This window comes from Psittacula echo, assembly GCF_963264785.1.
Source record: "Psittacula echo genome assembly, chromosome: 18".
NCBI lineage: Eukaryota > Metazoa > Chordata > Aves > Psittaciformes > Psittacidae > Psittacula > Psittacula echo.
In genome coordinates, this window is record NC_137754.1 from 6,793,487 (window position 1) to 6,820,978 (window position 27,492).

At 51.3% G+C, this 27,492-nt stretch overlaps 1 protein-coding gene across 1 annotated transcript in view; it reads right to left on the reverse strand.

Annotated features, from left to right (window-relative positions):
- The window catches only part of LOC308228304 (opioid-binding protein/cell adhesion molecule homolog), a gene marked incomplete at both ends in the record, with an annotated part of 96,048 nt that extends 69,080 nt beyond the window's left edge, over positions 1–26,968 (reverse strand). The window contains one exon of the mRNA XM_080631590.1: positions 26,802–26,968. Coding sequence (XP_080487716.1) covers positions 26,802–26,968 — 167 coding nt within the window. The remainder of the gene's footprint in view (positions 1–26,801) is intronic.
- Positions 26,969–27,492: the final 524 nt, after the last annotated feature.

Here is a 27,492-nt window from a genome sequence, read left to right on the forward strand (position 1 = left end):
AAAGCTTCCTCTCCAAACACACAGCCTGCAGGACAGGTTGCCCACTTATCCCCGGGGCTGAAAACAAACCTGGCACCCTTTTAGGGCTCTTCTGGCCACCACCAGCACCTCGGGTGTGCCAACACGAGCCCAGTTTTCTCTAAACAAGCCAATAAATCAGCCATGGAAGGGCTGGTGAAGCAGAGACTGCAGTGCCTTGTGGTGAGGAGGGAGAGGATGATGAGAGAGGAGAAGGGCTTGGGAGAGAGAAGCAGCAATGGATTTAAAGGGAATAAAGGAGGTGGGAGAGCAGAGGAAAGAAAGGAAGCTTTAGAGAAGAGGAAGAGATTGACAGTGAAACAAAGATGGAGGAGAGGCACGGAGAGGGGGGAGAGGGTAACGGAGGAGAAAAGCAGGAGGAGGTGGCTGGGAGAGGAGAGGGTTGTGAATTAAAACAGAGGCAGCAACTGAACAGCAGAGTTTAAGGGGGCAAACCAGTCCCCTGCTTAAGGAAGGTGGGTTTCCCTCTCCAGCTGCCTCTGCAGCAGCCACTGAAGGCCATAGCAGAACTGGGTCCTCCTCCTCTTACCAGCAGCACGATTGCTCACTAAAGACAGGATATTGCCTGCCCCCCCTCCCTGTTCCTCTGGATTATATCCTCCTTACCCCCTCAACAGCACTTTGTCAATCATCATTGGGTCGTATTTATTATTCCTGATGACAAACTCTGGCAGCTCCCACTCCCTCAATAGGAAATCCCTGCCTCCTGTATCCTGCCCCACCATGGGGAAGGACGTTTTATTCCCAAGGCATAAAAATAACACACCATTTCAAGTACAGCTTCTTTTTATCTCTGCTTATTTGTTTCCTTGGGTTCTGGTTGTTATTTGCCTTGGGTTATAAACAAGCAGGATTTGCTGTGATGATAATAAATTCCACATCCCAAGGAAAACCAGAGACCCCGCAAAGCAGGAGGGAAGCTGGGATATGGGGCCATACATCCCCATTCTGCAGGGCAGCTCCGTGCCTCCGGCCACCCCATCCCACCCCACACATCTCACCCTGAGGTCTGCAAGTTCGGCAGCTGGGAAAGCAAAGTGGGAACGGGGAAAGAATGGATTAGAACTTAGGTCTGAGGCACCTTTTGCCCCCTTGTTTTTATCCGGGAAGAGAAACCAGGTCTCTGCTTGCCACGGAGGGCACACGGAGAACAGGCAGTTCCTATAAAACCCAGTTATGGACCCCAGAGAGTAAAACCCCATGGGCATGCCATGGAAGGGGTTGGGAGGGAATGTCCCTTTCCAGCTCTGCTGGGATCTCTGGTGCCTGATGTGCTGCCAGGGAAGGGGAACCCTGTGCCAATGGGCACATGGCTTTGGGGCTCGCGGTGGGATGCTGAACCACACAGACACCCAGTAGATGGGTTTTGGCTGGGTTGCAGCCCTGGATGAGGCAGCACGCGGCTGTGAGCTGTGCCCATGCTGGATCTGAGAGGGTATTTCTGTGTGCACAAGCCCAGCGACAGAAGAGCTGCCTTGGACAAAGCCATCGAGCAATGGAAAGACGCACTAGCACCAAGAAAAACAACTCCAACAGGATCGATGCCTCCTGAGAAAGGCTTCCTTCCTACAAGCCTGAAACCCCACGGCCCTGCCTAAGGCAGCGGCTCAGCATAGGCACAAAGCAGCAATTTGAGGGCAGACACCGTGTCTTCCACCACTTGACCTCTCCAGTATCTTGGCAAAGCTGCCAAGCAAACAGCAAAGCACAAAGATCGCTCCGGAGATGCGGAATGGGGAGCATTCAGTCCGTCTCCATAACGGCATCAGGCAGGGCTGGTGCTGGAAGCTCCTCAGAGCTTCACCTTGCAAATAAATGGCTCTGAATTGCAGCCAGAAGCAACGGGATCTTTCAAAGACATTATCTGGAAGCAGTCAGGAGAATGCACCTGAAGCCTCATTAATCATCTCGCCGCTTACAGTACTTCTTAATGGCTTTTATGGTTTATCCCTTGAACACCAACAAAGAGTGCGATTCCTCCTGGCTTATTCTATTAAACAGAAATCAATAGCTAACACAAATGTGCCAACAGTGGGATATTTGGAAAGGCCGAGGAGGTGCTTGCTGGGTCTTTTCTCCTCTCCTCTTTGATGTGGGCAGCACTAGGGCCAGGCTCTCTAAGGGGCAGGGATGTGCTAATCTCAGCTCCTCACTTTGTGAAGCCAGCCCTAAGCAGGGAAAGAGGTTGGGGGCTCTGAAATCACATATGGGGACACCATGTTTTTCCCCAGTGCTCAAAACCAAGTGCTTTGAGTGTGCAAGACAGATTAAAACAAGAAGAAATAGGGGCAGGAGCAGGGTAGGGTGGTTTCATCTCTCTATGAGGACTCTTGTGAATTTGAGTGATGGTTGCAGCTGAATCAACACTAAGAACAGGTATAAATAAACTTCTAGGAGGAAGGTCTCAGGAGCTGAAGCTGGTTATTAATTTCTGCAGCTCGAGAAGCAGGCAGGTAGAGGAGGCTTCAGGTCTTTCGCTCCCTTTTGGTCCCCTGGAAATGGGATTAGAAGGTGGAAAAGGAGAGGGGCAAAAGGGGATTTGCTTTGCTGAATTAGCTGGGAAATGCACACAGCCTTAGGACAGGAATGACGCTTTTGAGCCCAGCTCATGCCCCAACCCACCCTCTCAAAGGTACCATGAGACTAAGAGCAGCCATCAAACCCAGTCAGCTCTGGGGTTTAGGTGCATTACACAGGGCTGGCTCCTAGACTTACAGAACCAGGAGCTGGAACAACTACAAAGAGGAATGCTTAAGACCTCACAAAGTAATTCCAAGATGCTAATAGCAAATGAAATATGTATTTGTTAAAACCCACTTCGAAGGTTTGGAGCCTTCTCTTTATCCCTCGCTCAGAAACACGCTGTTAAATAATCAGCAATTTACCTGATTTAAACAGTTCTGAAAATCCTTCCTTAAAACAACAGAGGCAAATCACATCATGCCTGAAATGAGCTCCTTCATCAGCAGTACCAACCCCCTCATTGTGCTAGAGAAGGAACAAGGCTCAGCTCACCCCTCCATCACCTTCCAGTGCTAAAGGGGCTACAGGAAACCTGGAGAGGGGCTTGGGACAAGGGCCTGTAGGGACAGGCCAAGGGGAATGGCTTGAACCTGCCCGAGGGGAGACTGAGATGAGCTCTTAGGCAGAAGCTCTTCCCTGTGAGGGTGCTGAGGCGCTGGCCCAGGGTGCCCAGAGAAGCTGTGGCTGCCCCATCCCTGGCAGTGTTCAAGGCCAGGTTGGACACAGGGGCTTGGAGCAAGCTGCTCCAGTGGAAGGTGACCCTGGACATTGGAACTGGATGAGCTGTAAGGGCCCTTCAACACAAACCCGGTTTGGGGTCCTATGATGCACACCCAATATCCCAGATTCATGTGGAATCACAGAGAAGGGGGTGAGTGTACATCTCTTCGGTGCCTCCGCCCTCGGAAGCTGCCACCCTTGCACATCCCAACCCTGACCCATCCATGCACCAGCATGACGACTGATTTTTCCTTCAGAAAGTTTCTCTTTGGGAAAGGGGAAGAAATAAAGCAGGAGCAGAACAGTTGCAGATGCTCGAGGCACGTAGCTACACTTAGCAACCCCGAGCCTGCCAGGAACATCCTCACACAAGTGATGCTTCCAGAATTAACTCCCAGCTCTCGGCGTGCTTGGAAAGAGAGAAAACCAGGAGAGAAGCGCACTAAGCCCCTTCAGTGCCTCACTATGTTGTGATCAGCACTGGTTCACACGATGCTGTCGTTATCCAAGGCGAGCCAGTAACCAAATGCTCCCCATTTCCCACCTCTAGAGGGATGTTTCTGCTTTGCAGTTGGCTTGGCAGCCTTGCTGTGATTGGGGAGGTCAAGTGGTGACCCTACACGAAAGACAAGGAGCTGCTGGAGAGGGTCCAGTGGAGGCCACAAGGATGCTTAGGGGTCTGGAGCATCTCTCTGATAAGGACAGACTGGGGGAGCTGGGCATATTTAGCCTGGAGAAGCGCAGGCTGAGAGGGGATCTCATCAGTGCAGATCCATAGCTCAGAGGCAGGTACCAGGAGGACGGGGACAGATTCTTTTCAGTGGTGCCCAGCAACAGGATGAGGAGCAATGGCCATAAACTTACACACAACGAGTTTCACCTCAACATGAAGCAGAACTTCTTGACATTGAGGGTGGCAGAGCACTGGAACAGGCTGCCCAGGAGGGTTGTGGAGTCTCCCTCTCTGGAGACGTCCCAAAGCCAACATGGATGTGGTCCTGTGTAACCTGCTCTTGGTTGCCTTGCCTTGGCCATCTGGACTAGATGATTTCCAGAGGTCCCTTCCAACCCTAATGTTGAATGCAGACCAGCTTGGGTACAGCTTCCAACCTGCCCCACATCTCCTTCATAAGCTGCTGCAGAAAGCAGCTGGGATTTTCCGTGTTTGGGGAGCATCCAGGTCCAGGCTGGAGGCTGTAGCTCCTGGGTTTATCTCCAGGCACCTCATACAAGGGGAATCCCACAGCAGCACAAGGATACATGCAAAGGAGAGCAAGCGAAATACAGGTGTACGGGGACACATCCCTGGTTGTGGGGGGGATGCGTAAAGCCTCCTGGGCCCTGCATCCATTCCTGAGGTGGGAAGGGGCTGCCCCGGGTTGGCTCCAGGATTGGAATCACCAGCTCAGTTCCCTCTGAATGAATAAAGGGTGATGGTGAAAGAAAACGTCTTTTCTCCAGCAATGCAACACAAGGTCATCATTTTCCCTCTTTCCCAGGAAAAGGCATCTCCCGTTTAAATAATTCAAGCTGTCAGGATCGTTCTTGTGCTTCTCTGGATCTTTTTATGTATTTATTTCACTGGCTCCTGCTCCCACCTGCCCACACATCACCACAAACCCATCTGCAGCAGCAGACCCCTTCCAGAACCGCTCTCCTGCTCCTATCACCCTGACTCGGAGTCAGAGCCCGAAGCCAAAGCAAACAACTCCGCCGTCTCTCCTCCCAGCTGAGACTGATGTTAATAATTGAAAGCTTTATGGGTCCTTATGGTGAATTATTCACCAGTTTCACCACCACCCACCTGCACGCACATGGAGCAGGTGCAGCAGCACAAAGAGATGCTCTTCCAACTTGGGAGATGCTCCATCACGTCAAAGAGAAGGGATGAAAGACGGAGGGAGGACGCAGCCTCCCAAATCACATCCTATCACACGCTATTTCTCTCAACTAGATAAACGCTCCGGGAGAGTTTTCATGGGATGTGTGATGAGAAGAGACAGTGATACACGGGTGGGAAAAAGAGAGACAGGAGGGAGAATAAGGCCTGATAACGCTTCACTCAGGCAATGGCAGCAAAGGCAGGTGCTTTTATCCCCCTACTCCAGCTGCACGGAGCGAAGAGAAGCAGAAGGCAATTGCGGAGCATCGAGCTCAGCTCCCAGCCAGGATCTCACCCTGTAATGTGAGAAAGCCTCCAGCAGCTCTGTCCTTCCACCAGACAGGTATAACACTCACAGCAGCTCATCGCTTGGGTTTCAAATCTTGGGTGCACGATGCCTGGCTTCTGCTGCCAGCCTCCGAAGGGGAGGGTTGTAAGCAGCCAGATTCATTCCCGGCAGGCAAAGATGGATTTTATCCCTTGTTTTTTCAGGATGCACTCAGAGCATCTAAGAGACATGTTTGTTTGCTGTTGGAAACGTGATAAAAAAAGACCATCTGCTAAAGAAGGTGCTCAGGGCAAAACCTTCGCTCTTGAGCCTAGCTTGAACCAAACCAGAGCGTGAGAAACCCCAAAGGACATGAAAAGCAAAGGGATTATCCTTATTAACTCCCAAGCTCTGGAGTTACAACATTGTGGCTTAGCTGGGACCCATCTATGTCTGCACACATACATGTGTGTGGCTGTAGAACCCCTTTCTCACCCTTCCAAGGACACATGCACCTTGTTTTCCCATCCCATGGCACACCTTTAATTCCTCTCTATCAAAGACCAACGAGATGTGGCTTTTTCTCACCCCGGCTTGATGCTGCTGAGGATTAAGTGAAAGCTCAAAGAGTTCCTTCTCTTACACACCTTCTCCAGCTTTTTATTCCGTGAGCTTCTGCTATTTCATCTCATGGAGCCAGTCTACACGAGAACTTCTCCAGTGACCTACCAATGGGGCATAAGAATAACTTAAAATAAGCCCGGGGTCTTGTTTTGCTGAGCACATCGCACTGGGAGATCCTTGGGATGCCCTGGGACCAGGAACAGTGACGACAGCTCCTGGGGCTATTCCAGCATCCCCAGGGAATGGAGCTGCTGCTGAGCACTGCCCCACTCTCCCAGGAAAACACTCTCCTATGAGGACAGCAAAGGAGAGGGGATGCTCATGGGTGAGGTGAGAGCAATGGGACTGATCACTCGGCACGTGGGGAAGAAAAGCCGGACCCAGCTCAGTGAGCGCAGAGGTTGTGCCTCCGCCTGGCCTTCAGGGATGTGACCTCCTTGAAAACCGGGTCTTTATTTGGCTTATCCTTTTGTTGGGATAAACGCTTTGCTCCAGCCACGGCTTTGGGGTCATGGGAGTTAATGAGGAGAGGAGAAAGGGCAAGTGAATGGGATTTGTCCTTTGCAACTGAATGCGTTAATGGAGGAGAGGTGAAGTGAAGGGGCTGGACTCTTGCTCTGCCTTTTACTTGAATAAAAGCCAACAGCAGCAACAAACAGCTACAAACCAAGTCTCTTTTGCTACCTCCTCCTTATTCTTTGCTCTTACTCCCACTACTCGTTGCTCTCCTTCAGTCTTCCCTCATTAACACCACCTCCATACTCCAACCCATTACTCACAATGGGAAGAGGATGCTTGCGTCCACACGCTGCATCCTCACACAAAACACCCCCGAGGTAGCACCATCCTGCCCCATCAAGTACCCCAAGCCTTCTGAGAGACCCTAACACCACTGAGCAGAGCAAAGGGGTGGAGGGGAATGAGTCTACACCTCCCTGCTCAGATGCAGCCATTTTGGTGCAGAGATCTGCAAGAAGAATATTAAGCTTGGTCGGAATGCAGCAGCCTCGCTCAAGATTTATGAAGGATGAAGGAAGGAAGATTCCGAGGCAAAGCATCATCTCAAAAATAACTGCTGAGTCCTGGCGGGGAGAAAAGATCTGGCCATAAACCAGTTTGTCAGCACCAGTCAATAAAACACCAGCAACAGGAGGTGGTGATGACAGTCAGTGTCCCTTGCCTTCCACACTGCACCTGAGGGGTGCATCTTCATCCTTGCTCTGAATACACGTCCCCTGCCTCAAAGTCTCAAGGTGAGCATAGCCACACTCATCTCAATACATGAAGCAGTGGTCTGGGAACTACATAATGGACTTCAGGGGGCATTTAGGGGAGATGGTTGGAATCACACCCACAAATACCAGCTGAGACGTGGCACCAGCACCTACGTGATGTCCAGGAGGGACATCCTTCCTGCCACCTAACTTCAACCCCCCTGAGACACGGAGGAGAGGAGGGTCTGGCGCTATATTAGGTGGGCCACCCACCCCGGGGCAAATCCTACAGCGTGGAAAGAGCTTCTCTGATGAGATGCACCAAGCTGAAGGCGCTTGGAAAGCAGAGCTATGATAAAGTCTGTCTTCAAAGGAGGTTGGTGGCTTTTCTTTCTTTCCTGTGTGGGTTTCTTTTAAGGCTGCCCAACACAAAGGAAACCCCCACAGCTGGTAAAAGATGAAGGAAATTTCTCTCATCACCTTTCCCATCACACTCTTAGCAAATTCTGCCCTGGGAAACCTTCACATTTGATGTTCCCATACTGCCCGTTCAAAGAGGGGACATCCCTGGGAGCACAGGGAGGTGATGCCGGCTCAGCCGCCAAGGGCTGACAGCAGCAAAGTGGGAAGTGCCAGAGCTGGATCAAATCTGTCGGAGTTATCCGGGCTCTCATCCAGGTAGGACAGGCCTGTTCCTTTGCCGTATTCTCCAGTGCTCTCTCAAGTCAAGTTTTAAATAGCTCAGATGATGGAGTGGACTGCGTAAGCCTCAAGATCTCTCCAACAGTAAATGCAAAATCATTTACTCCCTAATGGAACATCTCCGCTTTCGCCCACTTCCACCTCTCCTCACCTTCCAACCTAATGGACCGTATTCCTTTACCCCATCCTTCTATAGCACCCTATGGCAAACACCAAGCCAAAGCAAGTCGGGAGACCCAGGGAGGCAGGAGCAGCAGTGACATGGGGAGATCAAACCCTTTCATAGACTGATAGAATCAACCAGGTTGGTTTAAGATCATCAAGCCCAGCCACACTCCAGCACTGCCAAGGCCACCACTAACCCATGGCACTGAGGGCCTCATCTACACAGGGTGTGAACCCTTGCAGGGACGGTGACTGCAGCCCTGCCCTGGGCAGCCTGTTCCAATGCCTGAGCACCCTTTGGGGAAGGAATTGCTCCCCTCAATGACCAGCCACAAGGTAAATTACTTGGGTACCTTCTCATACCAACAACAGGGAACACATCAAGATAGTACTCAGGTTGATTAAAACCCAACAAGAAACCCATCTGACCAAGCACATTGGCTGCAAGCACACTTGCTTGTTCTCCCTCTTTCCTTCTTTTTCCTCCCCTTAAACTTCTGCCTGGGAAAAGCCTCACCATCCCTTCTCATCGCTAATCATTCCTATCAACCTCCCAGGAAGCACTCTGGGGCCACTTGACCATTAACAGGCCACTAAATGCGAGGTGGAGGAGGCTGTATTAATGTCTAATAAGAGTGACAGATGATGTGAACCTGCTCAGGCACTTCAACTCAGGTACTTCAACTCAGGTACTCACGTCAGGTACTGGAGCTAATTTCAACTAATAATAATAATAACAACAATAATACCACCACCACCAGCCTTCCTTTTGCAAGCCAATTGATTCCTCAGCAGGAATGCCATCTTGACAGATTTATTTGGATGGAGTTGTCTAATTGAATCCAGTGCTTGTTTCCCTTCACTTCGTGACCTTTCCTGCCTGTGAAATAAATGCCATTTGGAGGCTTAGTCCTCAGCAGCAAACTGAACCCCTCCAGGGCTATGGGGTGGCTGCTTGGTGTTTCCACTTGCCAACACCACCCTCTCAAAAGAGGCTTCTGCAAAGGAGGCACCAGGCCTGGGTGCTGTGCTGGTACTTCTTTTCCACTTCCATGTTCAAAAGGGTTAAATATAGAAAATAACATATGGGGGGTTTGAAGGAAGAACAACCAGATTTTCTTGCTGTTTGGGATGACTTTATCTTCTTGCTATTCACATCCTAAGTGTTCATTGCACTGAGGCTTCTTCCAGTTTAATGGAAGAAGCTTTGCTCCCAGCTCTGTGATGCTACTGGAATAAGATGTACAATCCAGCAGAGACTTGGTCTTCAACCAACAGCAGCCCATCATCACCACATTGAGATGTACCATCCCCTTTCCTTCACCTTCCACTAGAGTAGGTTGTTCCAAGCCCCATCCAGCCTCGCCTTGAACAATGCCATGGATGGGGCATTTACCACTTCATTGGGCAACCTGTTCCAGCACCTCACCACCCTCACATGGAAGAACTTCTTCCTTATATCCAACCTGAATAGCATCACCACGTTCAGATGTACCATTCCCTTTCCTTCTTCCAGCAGAGACACGGGCTTCAAGCACCCACCATCACGTCCTTCCAGCACATCCCGGGGATGCTCTGCTGTGCCAGACGTGAGCCAATGCTTCCCATAAATTTCACAAGAGTGAGGATCAAAGATGAGAAAGAGCTACTCCATGTCCCTCGCAGACAAAGGCACTGAGTGAGAGGTGCCAAGAGAGGTCCTGGTGAGAAGAGTTGCAGCTGAATCTTTTATAATGATATCAATCAATATTAAAAATGGATGGGCTGCTCAATTTTTAAAGCATCTTCAATTAATCTTTAAACACAACTATTTTGCTTAAACCAAAGCCTGAGCCTGGTGTTTCCATCTGGTCCCCCGGGTTCGTGCCAGGTATCTCAGAGAGGTCTACAGAGTAAATAATAGTCATCCAGCACAATTCCCTAGAAGCACAAAAAAAGGGGGGGAAAGGCAGAATTTGCTCCTGAATTCATTATTGACTTAGCAGCAAGAATGTCTTTATCTGTGCAGTATGAGAGGTCCTATCAACAAGATTAAAATAGTTAAATCCACTGGGTTTAGGTTGGATAACGGATACAGCTGCTACCCTTGGAGATCAGAAGGGGTACAGAAGAGAGGGATGGGGGCAAAGGGAAGCTATGGGGCCATCACAAAGTTGGATTGAACCCATCTGAACATAGACACATAGAATCCCAGACAGGTTTGTGTTGGAAGGGACCTTAAAGCTCATCCAGCTCCAACCCCTGCCATGGACAGGGACCCCTTCCACTGGAGCAGCTTGCTCCAAGCCCCTGTGTCCAACCTGGCCTTGAACACTGCCAGGGATGGGGCAGCCACAGCTTCTCTGGGTACCCTGTGCCAGCGTCTCAGCACCCCCACAGGGAAATACTTCTGCCTTATCTCCAACCTGAGCTTCCCCTGTTTCAGTTTGAACCCATCACTCTTTATCCTATTGGTACAGTCTCTGCTGAAGAGCCCCTCTCCAGCATTCAAATGGAAATCCAAATGGAAAGGACCCTCTCCAAACATGCCTAAACCCACTCACAAGGCTTCCTGGTGGCCGTGTCTCTAATGTATTCAGGGCAACGTAGCATTTGTGACAGCGAGACTTCTGCCTCACTTGCCATTTCATGTTAAGAGGCTTGTACAGGCAGCGGCGTTTAAAGAGTAATGACTGTTTTCATGGTAAATGCTCTGTTAAATAACCCGGGATTACTGTGGTGGGTTATTGCATATATAAAATGGCATTTCAAAAAGAAATAATAATTGTTTTAGAGCTAATTGGTGTTTTGCACCGGCTCCGTGCATGGAATGGTGAGCTGGTGGAGGGAAGGCAGCAAGGAAGGCAGGAAGGCTTCGACCAGCATCTCCCTAGAGCCAAACAACGGAGAAGGCTCAACCCATGGCCTGGCAGTCCTGGGATTTGATGATCTTAAAGGTCTTTTCCAACCTGATTCTAATATAGAATCATAGAATGGTTTAGGCTGGAAAGGACTCTAAGCTCATCCAGTTCCAACCCCCTGCCATGGGCAGGGACACCTCACACTAGACCATGTTGCCCAAGGCTCTGTCCAACCTGGCTTTGAGCACTGCCAGGGATGGAGCATTGACCATTTCTATGATTCTATATGCTTCACAATGCAAAAGGCCATGCGTAGTCAATGAGACACCGTTGCCAGCAGCAAGCCCACCTCTGCCCTTCAGTTGTCCTCTTCTCATCCCCCAGCGTTGGTGAGTTACCCACATGGTGGCTCTTCAGAGCCACCAAAGGCTTCCCGAGGGATGACAAGTCCTCCCTCCCCTGTCCCCAAGTGTTACCTCAGCAGAGAGCCAAGGAGAACCGCCCTAGTTCTAGGATGAATCACGGGGTGAGCAATGAGACGCCCGAGGGAGCTGTGAGCATTCCAAAAGGGATTTGGACGGCTCAGCTCCTTCCCCTCGCCCACCTCCCCAAGGACACAGCTCTGGGACGGTTCCTCTCACCACCAGCATCCCTGTGCACACAAGCACAAAACCTGAGCGCCTACAAGAGCCCTAACTCCCTGTTTATGCCCCTTGCAGTCTGCAGACACTTCAGTCTGAACTCAAAGCGCCAAGAACTTATTCCTGCCTTTCAAACCCAAAGCCTTTGAGCTCCTCTGACAGCAGCTGACCCTTGTCTAGAGACTCGCAGGGCACTCAAGCAGTCAGAAGCACCAGGCAGGACCTGAAGCTTTACAGAGGCAGTGACTTTTGGGATGTGAAGTTAAGCACACAAGTGAGCATCTGTGTTGCTGGAAGGGAGAGCGGGGGCCATCAGAGACTGCACTTCAAAGTCTGAACCATCTAAGATCTCCGTGTCCACACATGAGCCCAGTGCCACTGCGTTTAAATCACAGGGTAAGAGCAGGGGGCTCTTAGGATGCCCCCAGAGGGGACCGGCTGGCTCACTGGGGCTCATCCCTCCCAATCAGGCAGTTGGTTAACCCAAAAGAGTCCTCAGCATCCTCGCAACAAAGCATCTCGCAACAGCTTCTAATAAACCTGCAGTGCAGAGGCCAAAAGCCACCAGCTCTGATTCACCACAAGAAAGGAGAGGAGATGAAAGCTGTCACCGTGCCCCAGACCCTCGATGCAGCAAGAGAGGGGCAAAAGGAAAACCTTGAAGAGATGAGGTTTGCAAAGGTCCCCACTCCTCCAGCATGGGAAGGATGGCGCAAAACTAATGGCACTGTGAAATCTAAGGGAAAACTGCTGGACCAGGAGAGCTCAGCAGCTTTGAAGCTGTTCCTCACCCTTCAAAGCCACTCTCACACTGGTCTTTGCCAAGACAACTGCCTCATGTTGTCACTTGGGGTGATCCCAACAGCTTCAGGCTTGGCCAAACTCGCCCCTTCTTGCCACCTTCAAAGACAAGTTTGACCTGATGGCTTGGGAGACTGCCCCTCACTTCCTGGAGAGGCGACACACACCATGATGTTACATCCCATGGCCGAAGGTAGCTCTGTGTGCTCTAACAGAATGAGTAACACCATTGGCTGCACACATAAAACAAGACACAGAAGATCCCGAGGCCAAAACCATCTCACCTTCACTTGCTCCCAACCCCATCCTCCGCAAAAGCAACGTGTCCCCAGCTCCTCTCAAGGGCAGGGCAACTCTCCACTATACTCATTTCTTCTTCAGAGGGAGCCTTTTCCAGGTCCTGAGGCTCTGTCTCAACCCTTTCCCTTCCTTGGAGGCATCTGGACCACAGGAGGACGCTGCCTTCATGGGTTACATCTCATTGCATGTCAAACACTGTCTCTGTCCCTTCAGCATCCGTCTCCACAGTATCCAAGTGCCTCAGATGACTAGAAAAGTCCCTTTGTGTGTTTTCCCACCCCTTGGCTGTACAAGTACCATTTATTCGAGCTCAGTAATGAAGCCAGAAAGGAGCCAGAACAGGCTGCGCAGCCACAGGCAGGATAAGCACAGCCTTTGAATGAGAGGGGATCACACACTCACCAGCACACCCCAATGGATCATAGCATGGTTTGGGCTGGAAGAGACCTTAAAGCTCATCCAGTTCCAACCCCCTGTCACAGGTAGGGACACCTTCCACTGGAGCAGGCTGCTCCAAGGAAGGCATTTGGGATGCACAGCTTCCCTAATTTGCCCTGCTGCAAATAACAACAAGTGACCTTTATTCCTCAGAAAAGCACGTTCAGGAGCCTGCAGTGGAGAGACAAGACACAAAAATCACCATCAACTACACTGAGCTGGGACTATCTCTTTGCTAGTGCCTGTCCCAGCCTCCCGGCCCTACTAGAGTGTAAATAATGATAATCCCTCCCTCAGCATCACAATGGAACACTTGCTTGCTAGTAAAACTTACTTAAAATTCATACCTACATTGGGAGATTATTCAGGAAACTCTAATTACTTATCAAAAGCAACGATGATGTTTTAAGGAGAGGGAGTGCCCATAAATACAGAGCCATAAATAAAGCACTACCCGGTAGCACGGATTAATTTGTATTTAATTGCTAGAAATTACTATCAGTTACTAAACATTCCTTGCAGAATAGGCAAATTCTTTTAAGAACCATTTCAATTGCTAATGGAAAGTCTTTTTTCTTTATTATTATTCATTATTTTTCCCTTCCTTCTTTCCCATCCCAGCTCCAAGTGCAGGAAGCACCCATCCCAGCTCTGCGCTTTGTAGGGATGGGGTTTCTGGGGGGCAGAGAAAGACCCCAAAGGGCTGCTCAGGCTTCTAGAGGCCTTTGGTATAACCCTGAAGTTGGCGGTGAGAAACGTGCCCTGGCATAACAAGGATAGAGATTGCCTGCAAAGGACTGAAAGAGATGGAAGCTGCATATCCATCAGGCACCCAGGGAGAGAAACGCCTCTCATGGAGCATCCTTTCGCTATTCCACACTCTATGGTTGTGTAACTCCTCTCCATAGCATGGACCCTGCCCTCCATCCCAGAGGACGCTCCTGTGGCAGGAGGTGAGCTGTGCAGCATGTGCCAACCAGCCCTGGTGTTGCTTTCCTCCTCCTTTTGTGGTGTTCTCTGCTTTGCTGTTGGCACAACATCCCATCAGCACAGTTAATTACATCCACGCTGAGTGTGAAGGACAGGCTGATGCTTGCAAAGAGCCGGAGGCTGTGCAATCCATCCCGCTGCTCTCGCACAACAGCTTCCACCTTTGGTGACAAACTGCAGCACAGCACTTCCCAAGGGAGCTTTTCCACTCAGCACCAGGCTTCGGGGCTGCTCTGAGCCCCGCATCCCTCCCATCTCCACCTAGCATCCCTAATTTGAGGTCAAACAGATGGCCACAAGCATCTCCATGACCCTCACTGCCCAAATAGAGACTCTCCAAAGGTTAGCTTATAGCCCAAAATGCAGAAGGAATGTTTGCAACCTGGTCTAGTGTGAGGTGCCCCTGCCCACGGGACACCATGGAACTAGTTGATCTTAAGGTTCTTTCCAACCCGAAGCATTCTATGACAGCTGTGGGCAGAGCTCTGCTTGCAGATAAAGCACCAGACGCTGGAAGCCTCCCCAAAGAGCATCCTCTGAGGCGGAGGAACAAGGATATCCATGGGTGAGGGGGGATTGGAAGCAGGGAAGGATGGTGGAAAGAGCTGCTTGAGTAAAGAGAGACCTGGGGTCTCTGGGCCTGTCAATCCACCATGAAGACATCACTCCATTCACCCTGGACCAGGCTGCCAGTCACAGGGAAGCAAGTGCCAGCCATGACAAGCAAAGCAAACGACACACACATCTCCTGCTTACAATAACAGCCCTTCCGTGTCTAATCCATCATATTCGAGGCAGATCTCTTCCCCTGAAGTGTTGTCAATGAGGATTTCATTTAGTGCTAATTAGGCAAATATTGCATGTTAAACACCCATTGATTATTAAGAGACAGTAAGTGTGGTTTAGCTCTGCAGTGCGCACGGACACGCCGTATTATAGCTGGGATGAGGCTGGTAAATGTCTTGCTGTTCCTAATCATCAGATAGTAATTAACATCCAAGAACTTGTAACTTGGTTTATCATTATAGATTTAGGAAGGCACTAACAATACTGTATGCTAATTGAATAGCAATTGATTATTTAAGGCATATAAAGATTTAGCAGCTGGGTAATAGACAGACACAGTTGTTAAACTTTAGTAACCCTCACACTGTGTTCTCCTGTACTACGAATGAAAGTGGTGCCCCTGAAGGTAACTTTGAGATGGGGTTTTCCAATGTGCAAGCCCCTAGCCAAGGATCAGAGGCCAAAGTGTGGGGATTTGGACCAAAAGCCAGGAGCTTTGGAGTTCCTGCTTTTTAACAGAAGCAATCCAAGCTCCAAACCAAGGGATGTGCCCATGGCCATAGCGAGAGGCGGCAGCACAGCCCAAGGTGCTCCCAACCTTCCCATCTGACACTTTGCTTCCCTCTCAATAGAGCAACTAGCCAGAAACAGAGACAAGTTGCTAATTCCCTGCCAGAAAAGAAGCTTTCAAACCCAAGCCTGGCACCTCCTGGCATCAGACCAGGCAGGGCAGCCTCATCCAAAATCCCGACTGGAAAAGACACGCACAGGACATCGAAGTCTGAAGTGATCTCCCTCTAAATAACTGGAAAGGAATCAACAGATGTCAAGCAGCCTATCTCGATCATGGTGCTCACTCCCCAGGACATCCCCATGCTCCATGGATGGGGCCCGAGCCCATGCCCAGCGCCAGCGATTTGGGAGGGTTGGGAAGAGCGGGCTCTTTCCCACATGGGAGGAAAAAGAAAGATGAGAGACTGAAGCCCTGCGTCTGAAGGGGAAAAGATAAATGGCTTCTGAAGGGAAATAACCTGCTGGACTCAGTGGGTTTGGCAGCACCCTGCTAAGTGCAGATGAGACTTGAAAACCAGCTGCAAGCTCAGCAATCGCAGCACAAAGCATGAGTTTCAGAGAGTGAGGCCAAGCAGATGCTTCCCAGAACGAGCCCACAGCCAGGACCATGTGGTCCTGGCCACCCTCAATGCTCCTGGCTTGGGGCAGTGGCCTGGGAGAGGGATGGCAAAGGGATTCAGCTGGGAGCCAGCATCACTGACCTGGCATCGGAGCATTGCCAGAGGGATGTGGCTGCAGCTTAATCCCTGCTCCGGGTCACACAGTGGCTGCTGAAAAGCTGGTGAAGGTGAGAAGGCACCACTCACCCTCATAGGGTGTATCTACAGTAGGAAGAGCCAGCTCCTTTAGCAAATGGAGCTATTTCCCGCTGATGGGCTGTGCCCAGCACTGATTTATTAGGCAATAAAAGCAAAAGCAAGGCAAATGCTCCAAGTGCACCTCTGAGAGTCTGCAGCCTCGGTCAGAGAGTCTGGGCAGGCCCCAGCCGCCTCTTAACACCTTCTCTTGTGCATACCAGGACTGCCCGGGGACCAGAGAAGGGGTTGGTGCACTCTGCTGGGGGGCTGGAGCATGACATCCTCTGCAAGAAGGGCAGGAAAGCACTTGCTGCTCCCAACAACCATACCAAAAGGCAGCAGAAGGCAGCAGGATGAGGCTTGCGGCCACCCATTGCCTGGAAGGAAAACCAACCCAACCTTACAGAGCAGAGAGTATCACAGAATGGGTTGATTTTATGGGTCGTTAAAGGGAAAGACCTTAAACCTCCTCCAGTTCCAACCTCCTTTCATGGGCAGGGCCACATTCCACTAGAGCAGATTGCTCCAGCCTGGCCTTGAACACTGCCAGGGATGGGGTACCGTGAGATGGAGCATATAATGAGACATCAGTGACTGCACATTGCTACTTCAGAAACCCTCTAAATCCTCGATGCCATCCCAAAACACCAGCCCTGCAGCATGATGCTGCTATGAACCCACAGACCAGGAATCCTACACGAGATTTAGGACATAAAGGATGTCACCCAGCCCTTGGTACCATCCAGAAGGGCATCATCAGTCACCTGCAGCCTCAAACGATTGCAAAGACAGCTTTTCCTACCTGCTGGGCACAGAGTTCGTATTGGGCTGGGTCTCAAAAGCAGGGAAGCACCTTACAAGGACCAGTGCATTTCCTTCCAGCCTGCTCCAGACAGTGGCTCCCACCTTAGGTTTCCCATCAGCTCACTACAGCCTTGCCTGGGTCACCGACAGAGGCACCTCCTGCTTCCTCCTCGCCAACGAGGCTTGTCCCACTGTCACACAGAGGATATTAAGAGTAGTCTGACACAATTCCTCCGTGGCCAATGCCTCTGCTGGCTGTGGTACAGCTTCTTGTCCTTCTCTTGCTCCAGGGCTTTCTCAGGATGGAAAGTGAGCAATCTAGGAGTTTCTCCTCCCTTTTCCACACTAGACCCTTTATTTGTCCTTCCCCAGTGGTCTGGAGCATCCCCTGTCCTCTCATATGAGCAGTCCTGACATCACTCCAGCCAGTCCTCTACAGATCCAAGCATCGGCCCAGGCAATTCCTATGGGAACAGCAGCAAGGGAGTGGAGCAGACTGGAGGAGGAGCAGAGAGCAAGAAAAACCCCCTCTTCAAGAGTTCTGCAGTGGAGTTTACCTGTGCTGCAGCAGGCAACAAAGAGAAACGTCAAAAGCAATGAGACAAGGCAGGGGAGGCGTCGCAGCAGATAAAGGATTCTGCAGGTATGAGAAAAACCAGCTTTGGAAACGTCGCGGAAGTGACTTCAAAGTCTCCAGAGGATCTCAATTGAGAGTCTGTCACTTGGTGTCAAGATAACTTTCTGGACAGCTCTCAGAGCTTGTTAAGCTCTTGCCTGGGCTGCATTTGAGCTCCGGTGGCAGTGCGGTCTGCAAGCACAAGCACTGAGACATGCACCGGGTACCGACAGCTTTGCCGTTATCCCTCCAGCATCCCGCGCCATGACCTGTAACACCCCAGTGGCAATGGGCATGGCGAGCTCGGTTTGTGCTGCTCTGGTGTCCTCAACATCAGAAGGACATGGAGCTGTTGGAGCAAGTCCAGAGGAGGCCACGAGGATGAGCAGGGGCTGGAGCACTCGGAGGAGTTTGTGGATGCAGGATGGGAAACGCAGGACAAGATGCAATAGCCTGGGTAATGCAGGTGGTCAAACCAGACGGGTCCAGCAGTGTCTCGGCATCACAGTCGACAGGTCTGAGAAGAAATTACCTGCTTCCCCCACAGCAATCACTTCATCCAGAGCCCTGCAGGACTCCCACTGTTCCCACTAGCCCGAATCCTTGACTTTAATTAAGTCCAAGCAGCCTTCTCCCAAGGAGAAGGGAGGAGAGGGTGACTCAGGCAGCGACGGGACCAGCGGTGGAATTATCCTCCAGTAACAAATATTAATTAAAACCAGACCTCCCCCCAGTTTAAAAATAGGAAAAAGCCAAACGAATCAATTCCACATAAAGGAATATGTAGGGATAGGGAGCAAGAGGAGGGAGGGTGACAGAGAGAGAGAGACAGGATGCGAAGTGAATGCTAAGAGCTTTCCACCGTGGCTGCAGTAAGCCCCAGGCCCGGCTGCTTCCACCAGTTACCTCGAGCCTCCTTGGAAATGGGCTCAATCTACCTGCTGCTGCATCACAGCAACTCCTGTGATCACACAAAGGCCTTGAGATCTCAGCTTTAACTGCCTTGATTGAATTAAATGCAATGCCACTGTGAAGCAGGCTCTTCATTTCAGGTGTGAGCATGGAGGCTTTCTCTTCTCCTACTGGCACTCATCCTCTTTCTGCAATGATGAGTTGTTCATGGGTTATGCTCTTTAAGAAAGAGGGAAAGAAGTCATCTGATAAAGTGGGTTATAAAACCCGTGGTGGTAATAAACGGAGAGAGCAAGGAGCCTGATGCAAAGCCAGCAGAGAAGGCAGAAACCGCTGTGGGGATGCAATAGCTGAACTGTGATTAATACGTGACCATGGGTGGCAGCGAGAAAGCAGCACAGGATGCCACTCGCTGCACTGAACCAGTGATGTGGGGGGAAATGGAGAGCAGAGGGGAGCTCACCCTGGCAGAGGGGAAGGTGTTGATGAGGGATGATGTGTGGCTGGTTCTTCAGTGTCAAAGCTGAGGGAGCAGAGGTGCCTGGTACCACACAGAATCATGGAATCACAGGATCAACCAGGATGGAAAAGAGCTTGAAGACCATCCAGCCCAACCGTTCCCCATCACTGCCAAGGCCACCACTAACCCATGGCACTGAGGTGTGTGAGCACTTGCAGGGACGGTGCCTGCAGCCCTGCCCTGGGCAGCCTGTTCCAATGCCTGAGCACCCTTTGGGGCAGGAATTGTTCCTCAGCTCCATCTAAACCTGCCCTGGTGCAGCTTGAGGCCGGTTCCTCTTGTCCCATCCCTTGTTCCCTGGGAGCAGAGCCCAGCCCCTCCTGGCTCCATCCTCCTGTCAGGCAGTTGTAGGGAGCCATCAGGTCCCCCCTGAGCCTTCTCTTCTCCAGACTGAACCCCCCAGGTCGCTCAGCCGGTCCCCATCACACTGTGCTCCAGGCCCTGCACCAAGATTACCATCCCCTGACCAAAAGCTGCAGGAAAAAGGCATCTCCTGTGCCTGGGTTCCTGTTCAACAAAGAGTTGGGGAAAACTCCGCACACAGAGACATGGCAGAAAAGGGCTTAGAGTGGAAGGAAAAGATGCAAAGAGACATTGTTTTCTCCACTCTGGTACTCTCAGCTCCTACCCACAGCCTGAAAAACTCCAGACATGTCACTCTGAGACAGACCTGCGAGAAGCAACACAACCACAGACTCATCCTCCTTCCACAAATCCCACTCATCCTCCTTCCTAGGGGCTCTCTGGAAAATGGAGCTAACAGCAGGATGCTCCCATGGCTCTTACAAGTGGGATGTGTTACAAGGAGGTGCCCTGGGAGCAGAAACCATTTCTTTCTATCAGCCTTCATTATTATCACATTAATGTTATCCCTGCTTAGGTGCCCAGGAAGCATTCCTGGCTTTTCTTGCCTCTCCATGGGAGCAGGGCAGCCTGCTGGCAAATGCCGGTGAGAATTACAGCCGGGTTCCCGGGCACAGACACGGCTATCGGTTCCTTTTTATGAGCCTTCATTGTTATTACCACCTATTTCTTTTTACATTCCTGCCAAAATACCAAACATTAATCTCCCTTGCTCCCTGCAGGGAAAACATGGGTAATTGGATTTATATGGGTTAGGAATTTGTTAGATTTTTATATATATACACACACAAACAGGCACACATACAGAAAAACATCCCAAATAGGAGGCAGGGGGATGCACTGCCCCAGCGGGACTGGCCCTGGGGCTTGGGTACCAGCTGGATGAAGCCCAGCATCCCTGCATCTCAACCCCATGCTGAGTGCTGCGCTTTGATTTAGGAACTCATCCCACAGCACTGAACTTCACCCGATGGGAGTTAACCAGTCATGGGGTTTGCTTCAGTTCATCCTTCCAACATGCTCTTTTTCTCTTTACTCATCCTCTTCTTTTCTCCCCCCTCTCCCTTCTCCTTCTTTCTCCCTCCTGCCCTCCCATCCCTCTTCTCTCCAGCTCCAGCCAGGAGGTGACACCACACACGAGAAGCAGCAGCAAGATGTTCTATGAGATGGCTCCTTGGCTTTCCCCACCCTGAACTCCGCTGCACTGGAGATGGCACAAAGCACAGCATCAGCACAATTTACTCATCTGATCCTCCACCACAACAGTTGTTGTTCTCATTATCCTCCCCCATCCACGGAGTAGCAGACTTGGAGACCCATTTGTATCCCGAGGAACAAGTGCATCAAGAGAGTATAGTCATGGAAACAACTCGTTTGAAGCAAATCTTGGGATAGATACAGTCATCGGAAAACAGAAGTGAGTATTTTGCACTGAAGAACCAATCTCGAAGGGTTTCTGTCTGTCAGGGAAGACAAGACCTACGCAGCAAATCAAACCTGTAGTAAACAACCCATTCCAGGCTAAAAATTGTCAGCAGGGCTGTGGGGGAATTATTTTGCTCATTGAAAAAGAAGAAATCAACCCAGCGCATCCTCACCCTTAAAAGCTGCTCACAAGGACACACGGAATGATAGTCACTGAATGAGAGATCCCTTATGAACTGCCTGCTCGGCTGCAGTATCTAAAGATTATCACTTAAAACAATATGTCCAGCTGATGTAAAAAGCATCCACGGTTTAGGGCTGAGAAACACCAGGAGGAGGCAAACTGTGAGAGCAGTCGAGGGAACAGAGGAACTCTTTGGGAACCGGGAATGTGAAAGACAGCCGCTGTGCCCCGGATTCATTTTGCAGCGTTAACACCTAATCCTTTTCTAGAAACAAAGACCCTGAGCTCCTGGAGAAGTGCGTGTGATCCAGGGGAAGGACAGCTATTACTGCCTGCAATCCCAGGGAGTTTATTATGCCTGCAAAAAGATCTCGTGTACCCTATAGAGAAAGGATTACTCACAGTTCAGTCTCATCCCCTGGAGCTGAGCATCACCACTCAGAGCTATTTCTGGCGAGTGGAGCTCAGAAACTTAGCATGGGGGTTGGCTTTCTGCTGGGCAAAAGGACCAGCAGCACAAGGTGAATGCCCCGAAGTCAGCCCCATGTTTCCCCCTTGCACAACACGACTGCACTCCTGAGCAGGGACAAGCAACCTGTCCCCATGCAATCCTACACAAACCAGCAAGCCCCAGATGGAGACCCAGATTCATCCTATAGCAAGCACACCAGGAGTTCAAGCACAGCATCCCAGATTGGTCCGGGTCCGAAAGGACCTTAAAGCTCATCCAGTTCCATGGACAGGGACATCTCACACTAGAGCAGGTTGCTCCAAGCCCCTGTGTCCAACCTGGCCTTGAACACTGCCAGGGATGGGGCAGCCACAGCTTCTCTGGGCACCCTGGGCCAGCGCCTCAGCACCCTCACAGGGAAGAGCTTCTGCCTAAGAGCTCATCTCAGTCTCCCCTCGGGCAGGTTAAAGCCATTCCCCTTGGCCTGTTCCTACACCCCTTGTCCAAAGCCCCTCTCCAGGTTTTGTGTAGCCTGGAACCATGCTCAACTGCACGATCTCAGCATCACCACTCACCTTCATGCACCGGGTTGGGGTGGAGGGAACCTTTCCACAACCCCCTCAACCTTTTCTCTCCAGCCACCCTTCCAACAGCTGCACCGCTACAGTGAAATTAGTGGGCATTGTAATTATAACTATCAGGAGCAGATAAGACAAGTTAAATACCAGCTACCTAGGGAGAAATTATTATGCCAGCCAGGAGGATCCAAATGCCAGAATCCGTGGCTGTAATTTCCCTGAGTCGCCAATTACAGCTCCACCACGCAGCGAGTTCTACCTTGGAAACAGCAGGTATATATTTAGCTGCTCCAGAAAACTTTTGGGGGGGAAGGAGGAAAGGCCAGTGACGGAGCAAGTCCTCACTAATCTGCTCTTCACTAATCCCCATGCTTTTAGCATCTGCACACAAAAAGCAGCGACTCTCTTCCCGCTTCCCAGCAAGGATTTAACAGCGGAGAGACGGGGCTGCATTACCGCGTCTTTTCTATGCTGGTTGCACGGGTGAGTGTCACAACCCCTATTTAACAGGTAGGAAAACTCGAGGGCTGGCGGTTTGACTGAGCAAGAAGGGGGGGGAAAATCTCATTTCCCAGCTTCCCAAACCTATGGCTAGAGCCTGTGGTCCTGCTCCTGCTGGTTCTAGTTTACCCAGGCCTCATCGTGTGCTGGGAAATCAAAGTGCAGTAGATTATTACACCTCCTCCCCCCCCCCCCCAAAAAAAAGGAGCAGAATTGTCAGAAATAATTAAAACTATAATTACAAAAATAAATGGAAGAGTGGCATCTTTATTCCAGCTTCTTAGTTTTAATTGGAATTGTTCTCATAGTCACTAATTGACAAAACAGGGCCAGGAGCAAAGTCTTGGATGCAAATGAGCAAAGCCACCCTGGTTGTCTGGTCTCCTTGGACAAGCAATGGGGAGGCCAGAAGTGAACATAAAGGTAGAGGGTGATCTGACTTGAAAATCTGCCTTTAAATGCAGGGAAAAAGCCTCTCTGTATTATTTATCTTAGATAAAAGCTTAGTTATACGTGCCTTAGTTGCACAATCTCAGCACCACCTACGAAAGCTCATTTCTTCTCATCCCCCTCCTCTAATCAAACCAGTGCTGTTGGCTCCATTTTACACATGGGGAAACTGAGGCAGAGAGGAAGAAAGGCCTTCTCAAGTCCTTGTGTCCCCACATTGATAGCCAAGGAGCAAACCCAGCACATCCCATCACCCAGCTACTTCCTCCAACCACTGCATCGCTCTCTTTGCCTTAAAAATAAAGCTCCAATATTTCTTAAACACAGATAAAACTATAAAGCCTTGAAATTTGGAGCAGCTGCTGGTTTATGTCTTTATGAACTGTACTGATGCCTGTTATAAAAGGTCGGCTTGCTGGCGGCACAAGGAATACGATCCCATTTACTCCACATCCCCCATTTCAGCATCAAGATGTGGTACCCGTGGTTCAGCCGTTGCCTGCATCGCCCTTAGCTCTGACAACAGCAGTGCTGCTGCTTCCAGCACTGCAAAGCAGTTGGGAGAAAACATAATCCAAGGTTTCTAGCTAGGATCAGCCCATTGGGAATTAGTGACCATGCTGGGGACCTGTTAGCGATGCCCTTGCAGCATCCCAGGGGAAGGATGCCTGTGGCCCTGCGAGCTGCAGGGCACGCATCCAAGAAGCATCGTGCATAGCAAGCTGAGGCTCGGTGGCACTCTTCCCACAAGCAGAAACTTAATCCTTGTTTCCACACCAAATCCCAGCTGGGAAATGAAAAAGTGACCTTCTTCAACCTCCAGTGTGCTCCTTGGTCTGTTCCATGTCCCAGAGTGGTGGCTAATGCGGGTTACTGCTGCCACCTAAACATCTGCCCTTCTTCACAGCAGGTTTTGTGCTTCAGAGGCAGGTAGGAGGCAGCTCAATTTTCTCTTTCATACTACACAGAGAATTTGCAAACTGCTTCAAGTCCCCGGGAGAGGAAAGGTGCAGGACTATTATGGGAATTGTCTGTTCTTACAATAGGAAGCAGTGAATTACCAACAATCTCTGCTTAAAACAGGGGAATCGTTTGCTGCTGATCTAAGATGACCTCAAAGTCACCTGTAAACGCAGCCTTAGCTTCTACAAGGATTCCACTGAGCCTCCCTCGGAAAAAGGGTGGAGAGGTGGAAATGGAAGTGCCCAAAATCCAATAGAGGAAACCCACAAACAGCCTGAAAAGCCTCCAGGTTTCCTCCTCCATCATGCGGTTCTGCTCTCCCTCACATCTCCCTTCTGCAGTGCCATGTGTGTGCTCAAAGAGCTCAGCTTGGAAAGCAAAGAGCTTCCATCAGCCCTGCTGAATCCAAGGGGGTTTACACAGCCCAGCCCGCTCCATGGCCAGGTATCAGCAGGGTGGGAGAGGACCTGGCAAATCCAATCCCTGCAGGATTGTGGCCAATTCCGTAACTGCGACAAACTGGAGTTACAGGAGCTTTCCTCCTTGGTTTGAGCCCCACAAGTGCTGTTTTGCAATGAGGACAGCAGAGGACACCACATCTGCTCCTACTATGGGTGCGCAGACCATCTGCTGGGTGAAAACCCTATGGAGGGCCCCACGCTAGGCACCAACCCAAGCATCATCCACACAGGAAGCCTGTCCTGGGCAGCTTCCCATTCCCAGCTCTCTGTGGGGTCTTTCAACCTGATAATAAATACCAACCGCATCCTTGAGAACTCCACTGTTGGGCTGCTGCGTACTCAGAGCAGGGGATAAGAGTGGGAGAGAGGAGCTGGACCATTGGGAAACAGCAATGCAAGAAGAGACTGTGGGCAAATGGGAGCTGGAGGCCAGAAACCTGACTGCAGCAGGGAAAAGCTAAACTTGAGGAGGAAAAGGGATGGGGTGAGCGTGGAAAAATCAGATGCCAAGGGGGGAAATGGGTAGAAAACAAGTGCTTTTGGGGCAGGGCTTCCTGTAAGTCACACCAAGAGATGCAGAGTTTCTTATGGGGAGGCTAAAATAGCTCAGTGCTCCGGAGCTGGCTGCTTCACAAACATCCCCTCTTGCAAACAGCACGGAAAAGAGGCCAAAAGCTTTAAAATATACATAACGGAGATCCAAGTCAGCCCTCTGCTGGCAATAGGATCAGCTGGAGCTGCAGGAGCTGCCCCAGGAAGGGGCTCAGCACCCATCCTGCTCGAACCCCAACGAGCATCCCCTTGCTCAGACAGCAGGGAAAAGAGCACCAAAGCCAAAGGCATCTCTCAGGGGGGTTGTGCTCCCTTCTTTAACCTGCCTTGCTCGCTCCAGCTCAGGTTAACCATCACTGCAGTCAGCTACGAAGAGGACACGTGCCCTCTGCAGTGCCACGGCCCCCAGTTACACGGGGTGATGACAAGCAGGGCCCTGGCTGGGAGTGAGCAACAGGGATGTGCCGGGCACCGGCAACATCCCAAAGTGTGGAAGGCACCGTGCTGGGAGACCAACACCTCTCCCACATGGAACTCATAGAGCCTGTTTCCCACCATCACGTTCTGCACTAGCATTTCCCCCCCGGCAAGGGGAAGCTCACCCAACCCTGCCTGTGCATCCCCCATATCCAGGTGAGCGGAGCATCCTCTGCTCCAGGCTCATTCTTGCTCACAGAGAGCACAGCACGCACCTCATCCCTGTGCCTGGCTTTGGGAAGAGCTGCTGTCTGCTGCAGCCCTGTTCCTCCAGGTCTGAGCTCGTGTCGGGGTTACACACTGCTCCCTAATGCAGTGAAAGCAGCAGATTAACTTCTCCAGACTCCCTCGCTCCAAGCTCGCACCCCTCAGTGCTCCATTCCCAAGTCACAGGGTCACTTTTCCACATGGATTAACCAGCTCGGGTCCTCCTGAAGCACACGCAGCACAATCCAAAGCCCCAGACACGACGTGAGTCCCCATCACCCTTTGAGAAAAGGCTGGGCTGCTATCTGCTCATCTGACCACGCTTCTGTGATGCCTATTGAGAGCTGCTATCCGACACAGGCTAATGCACCATGTACACCTGTAACTCATTCAGGGAATAAGAAAGGGATGCTCTGCTCTATTGTGCAGCAGAGAAGTGGCCCATCTGCATAGAAGCCGCCTGCGTTTCTCCCCCAGCAAACAGCGTAAGGTAAAAGCATCCATCAGAATTCATAAGATGCACCCCTGGAGTAAAAGATTGATTTGATATTAACAGATTCGTGCAGAGACTATAAAGTGATCAAGGCAGAACACTGACACCTCGGAGGCATCGCAGCCCTAGAAACCCACTGGCAATGCAGGCTGGCATCGGTGCAAGCAGCACAGACCCCCCCTTCCCTCCCTTCCCACACAGCCACACGCACCCAGAGACAACTTTGGGAGCGTCAGGCGGCACTAACTCACTGTCTGCCACCTAAACCCCTGTGTCAGCTCCTCGTCTGGCACCCGCAGCCCCGACGGGAGGCTGCCAGCCCCACGCTGCAGCCCGTGCCCCATCACCACGCAGCACCAGCGCATCGCTCGCCCCAAAACCACTAACACAGAGCATCCCCCTGCACAATGGAACACACACACGAAGTCTCCAGGAGGTCCCAGCACCCTTCGGGAGCCCCGCACGGCGCACAGCATCCCCCATGAGCCTCATCCAGACACCCCCCCCCAGGCCCCCAAGGCATCAATGCAGGTGCTCCTACCTGAGCGTGGCGCTCTCCCCTTGCCGCACTGTCACGTTGTCCATGGCTTTGGGGAAGGTGGCATCTCCGCTGCGCACGGGCACTCCTGCGGGCACAAGGAAGAGCAGCCTGAGACAGAGGACGACTAGGCACCTCCAGGGCAGGGCTAAGCACCCACCGACCCCCATCCTGGGCAGCAGGGACTTTTCCAACAGGCAAAAAACACACCCGACAAGGCCACCGGGAGCGAAAAGAGAAGGGGGGGAGAGAGGAGGGATGGGGTGCGTGTGTGTGGGGAAGGAGGGGAGCAAAACCACCGGGGCTGAGCGATGAGGAGCTCCACGGAGATCAGGAGAGCCCCCGGCAAGGCAGGATGCGAGCGCTGAGCCTGCCGAGCGGCATCCGGAGGGAGTCCCCAGTATCCTTGGGTGAGGGAGGAGGACGGGAGGGCCGGAGGGGAGGAGGAGGAAGAGGAGGAGAGAAGATGCAGTGCAAGAGATGAAGGTCACAGATGTGTGCCTGCTCCAGACGCTACTTTAAGATTCGGTTGGGCACGCGCTGCGGAGATCTGGCATCAAAAGTTTATAACCCAAGGAGGAAACGTGGCTCTGGCACGAAAGGGAGGGCGGCCACAAACCCAGCCAAAAACAGGGGAGTTTGGTTGTTTGCCGGCTGCTGCTCTTTGAAATGAGAAGGGGAAAAGGAAAACAAA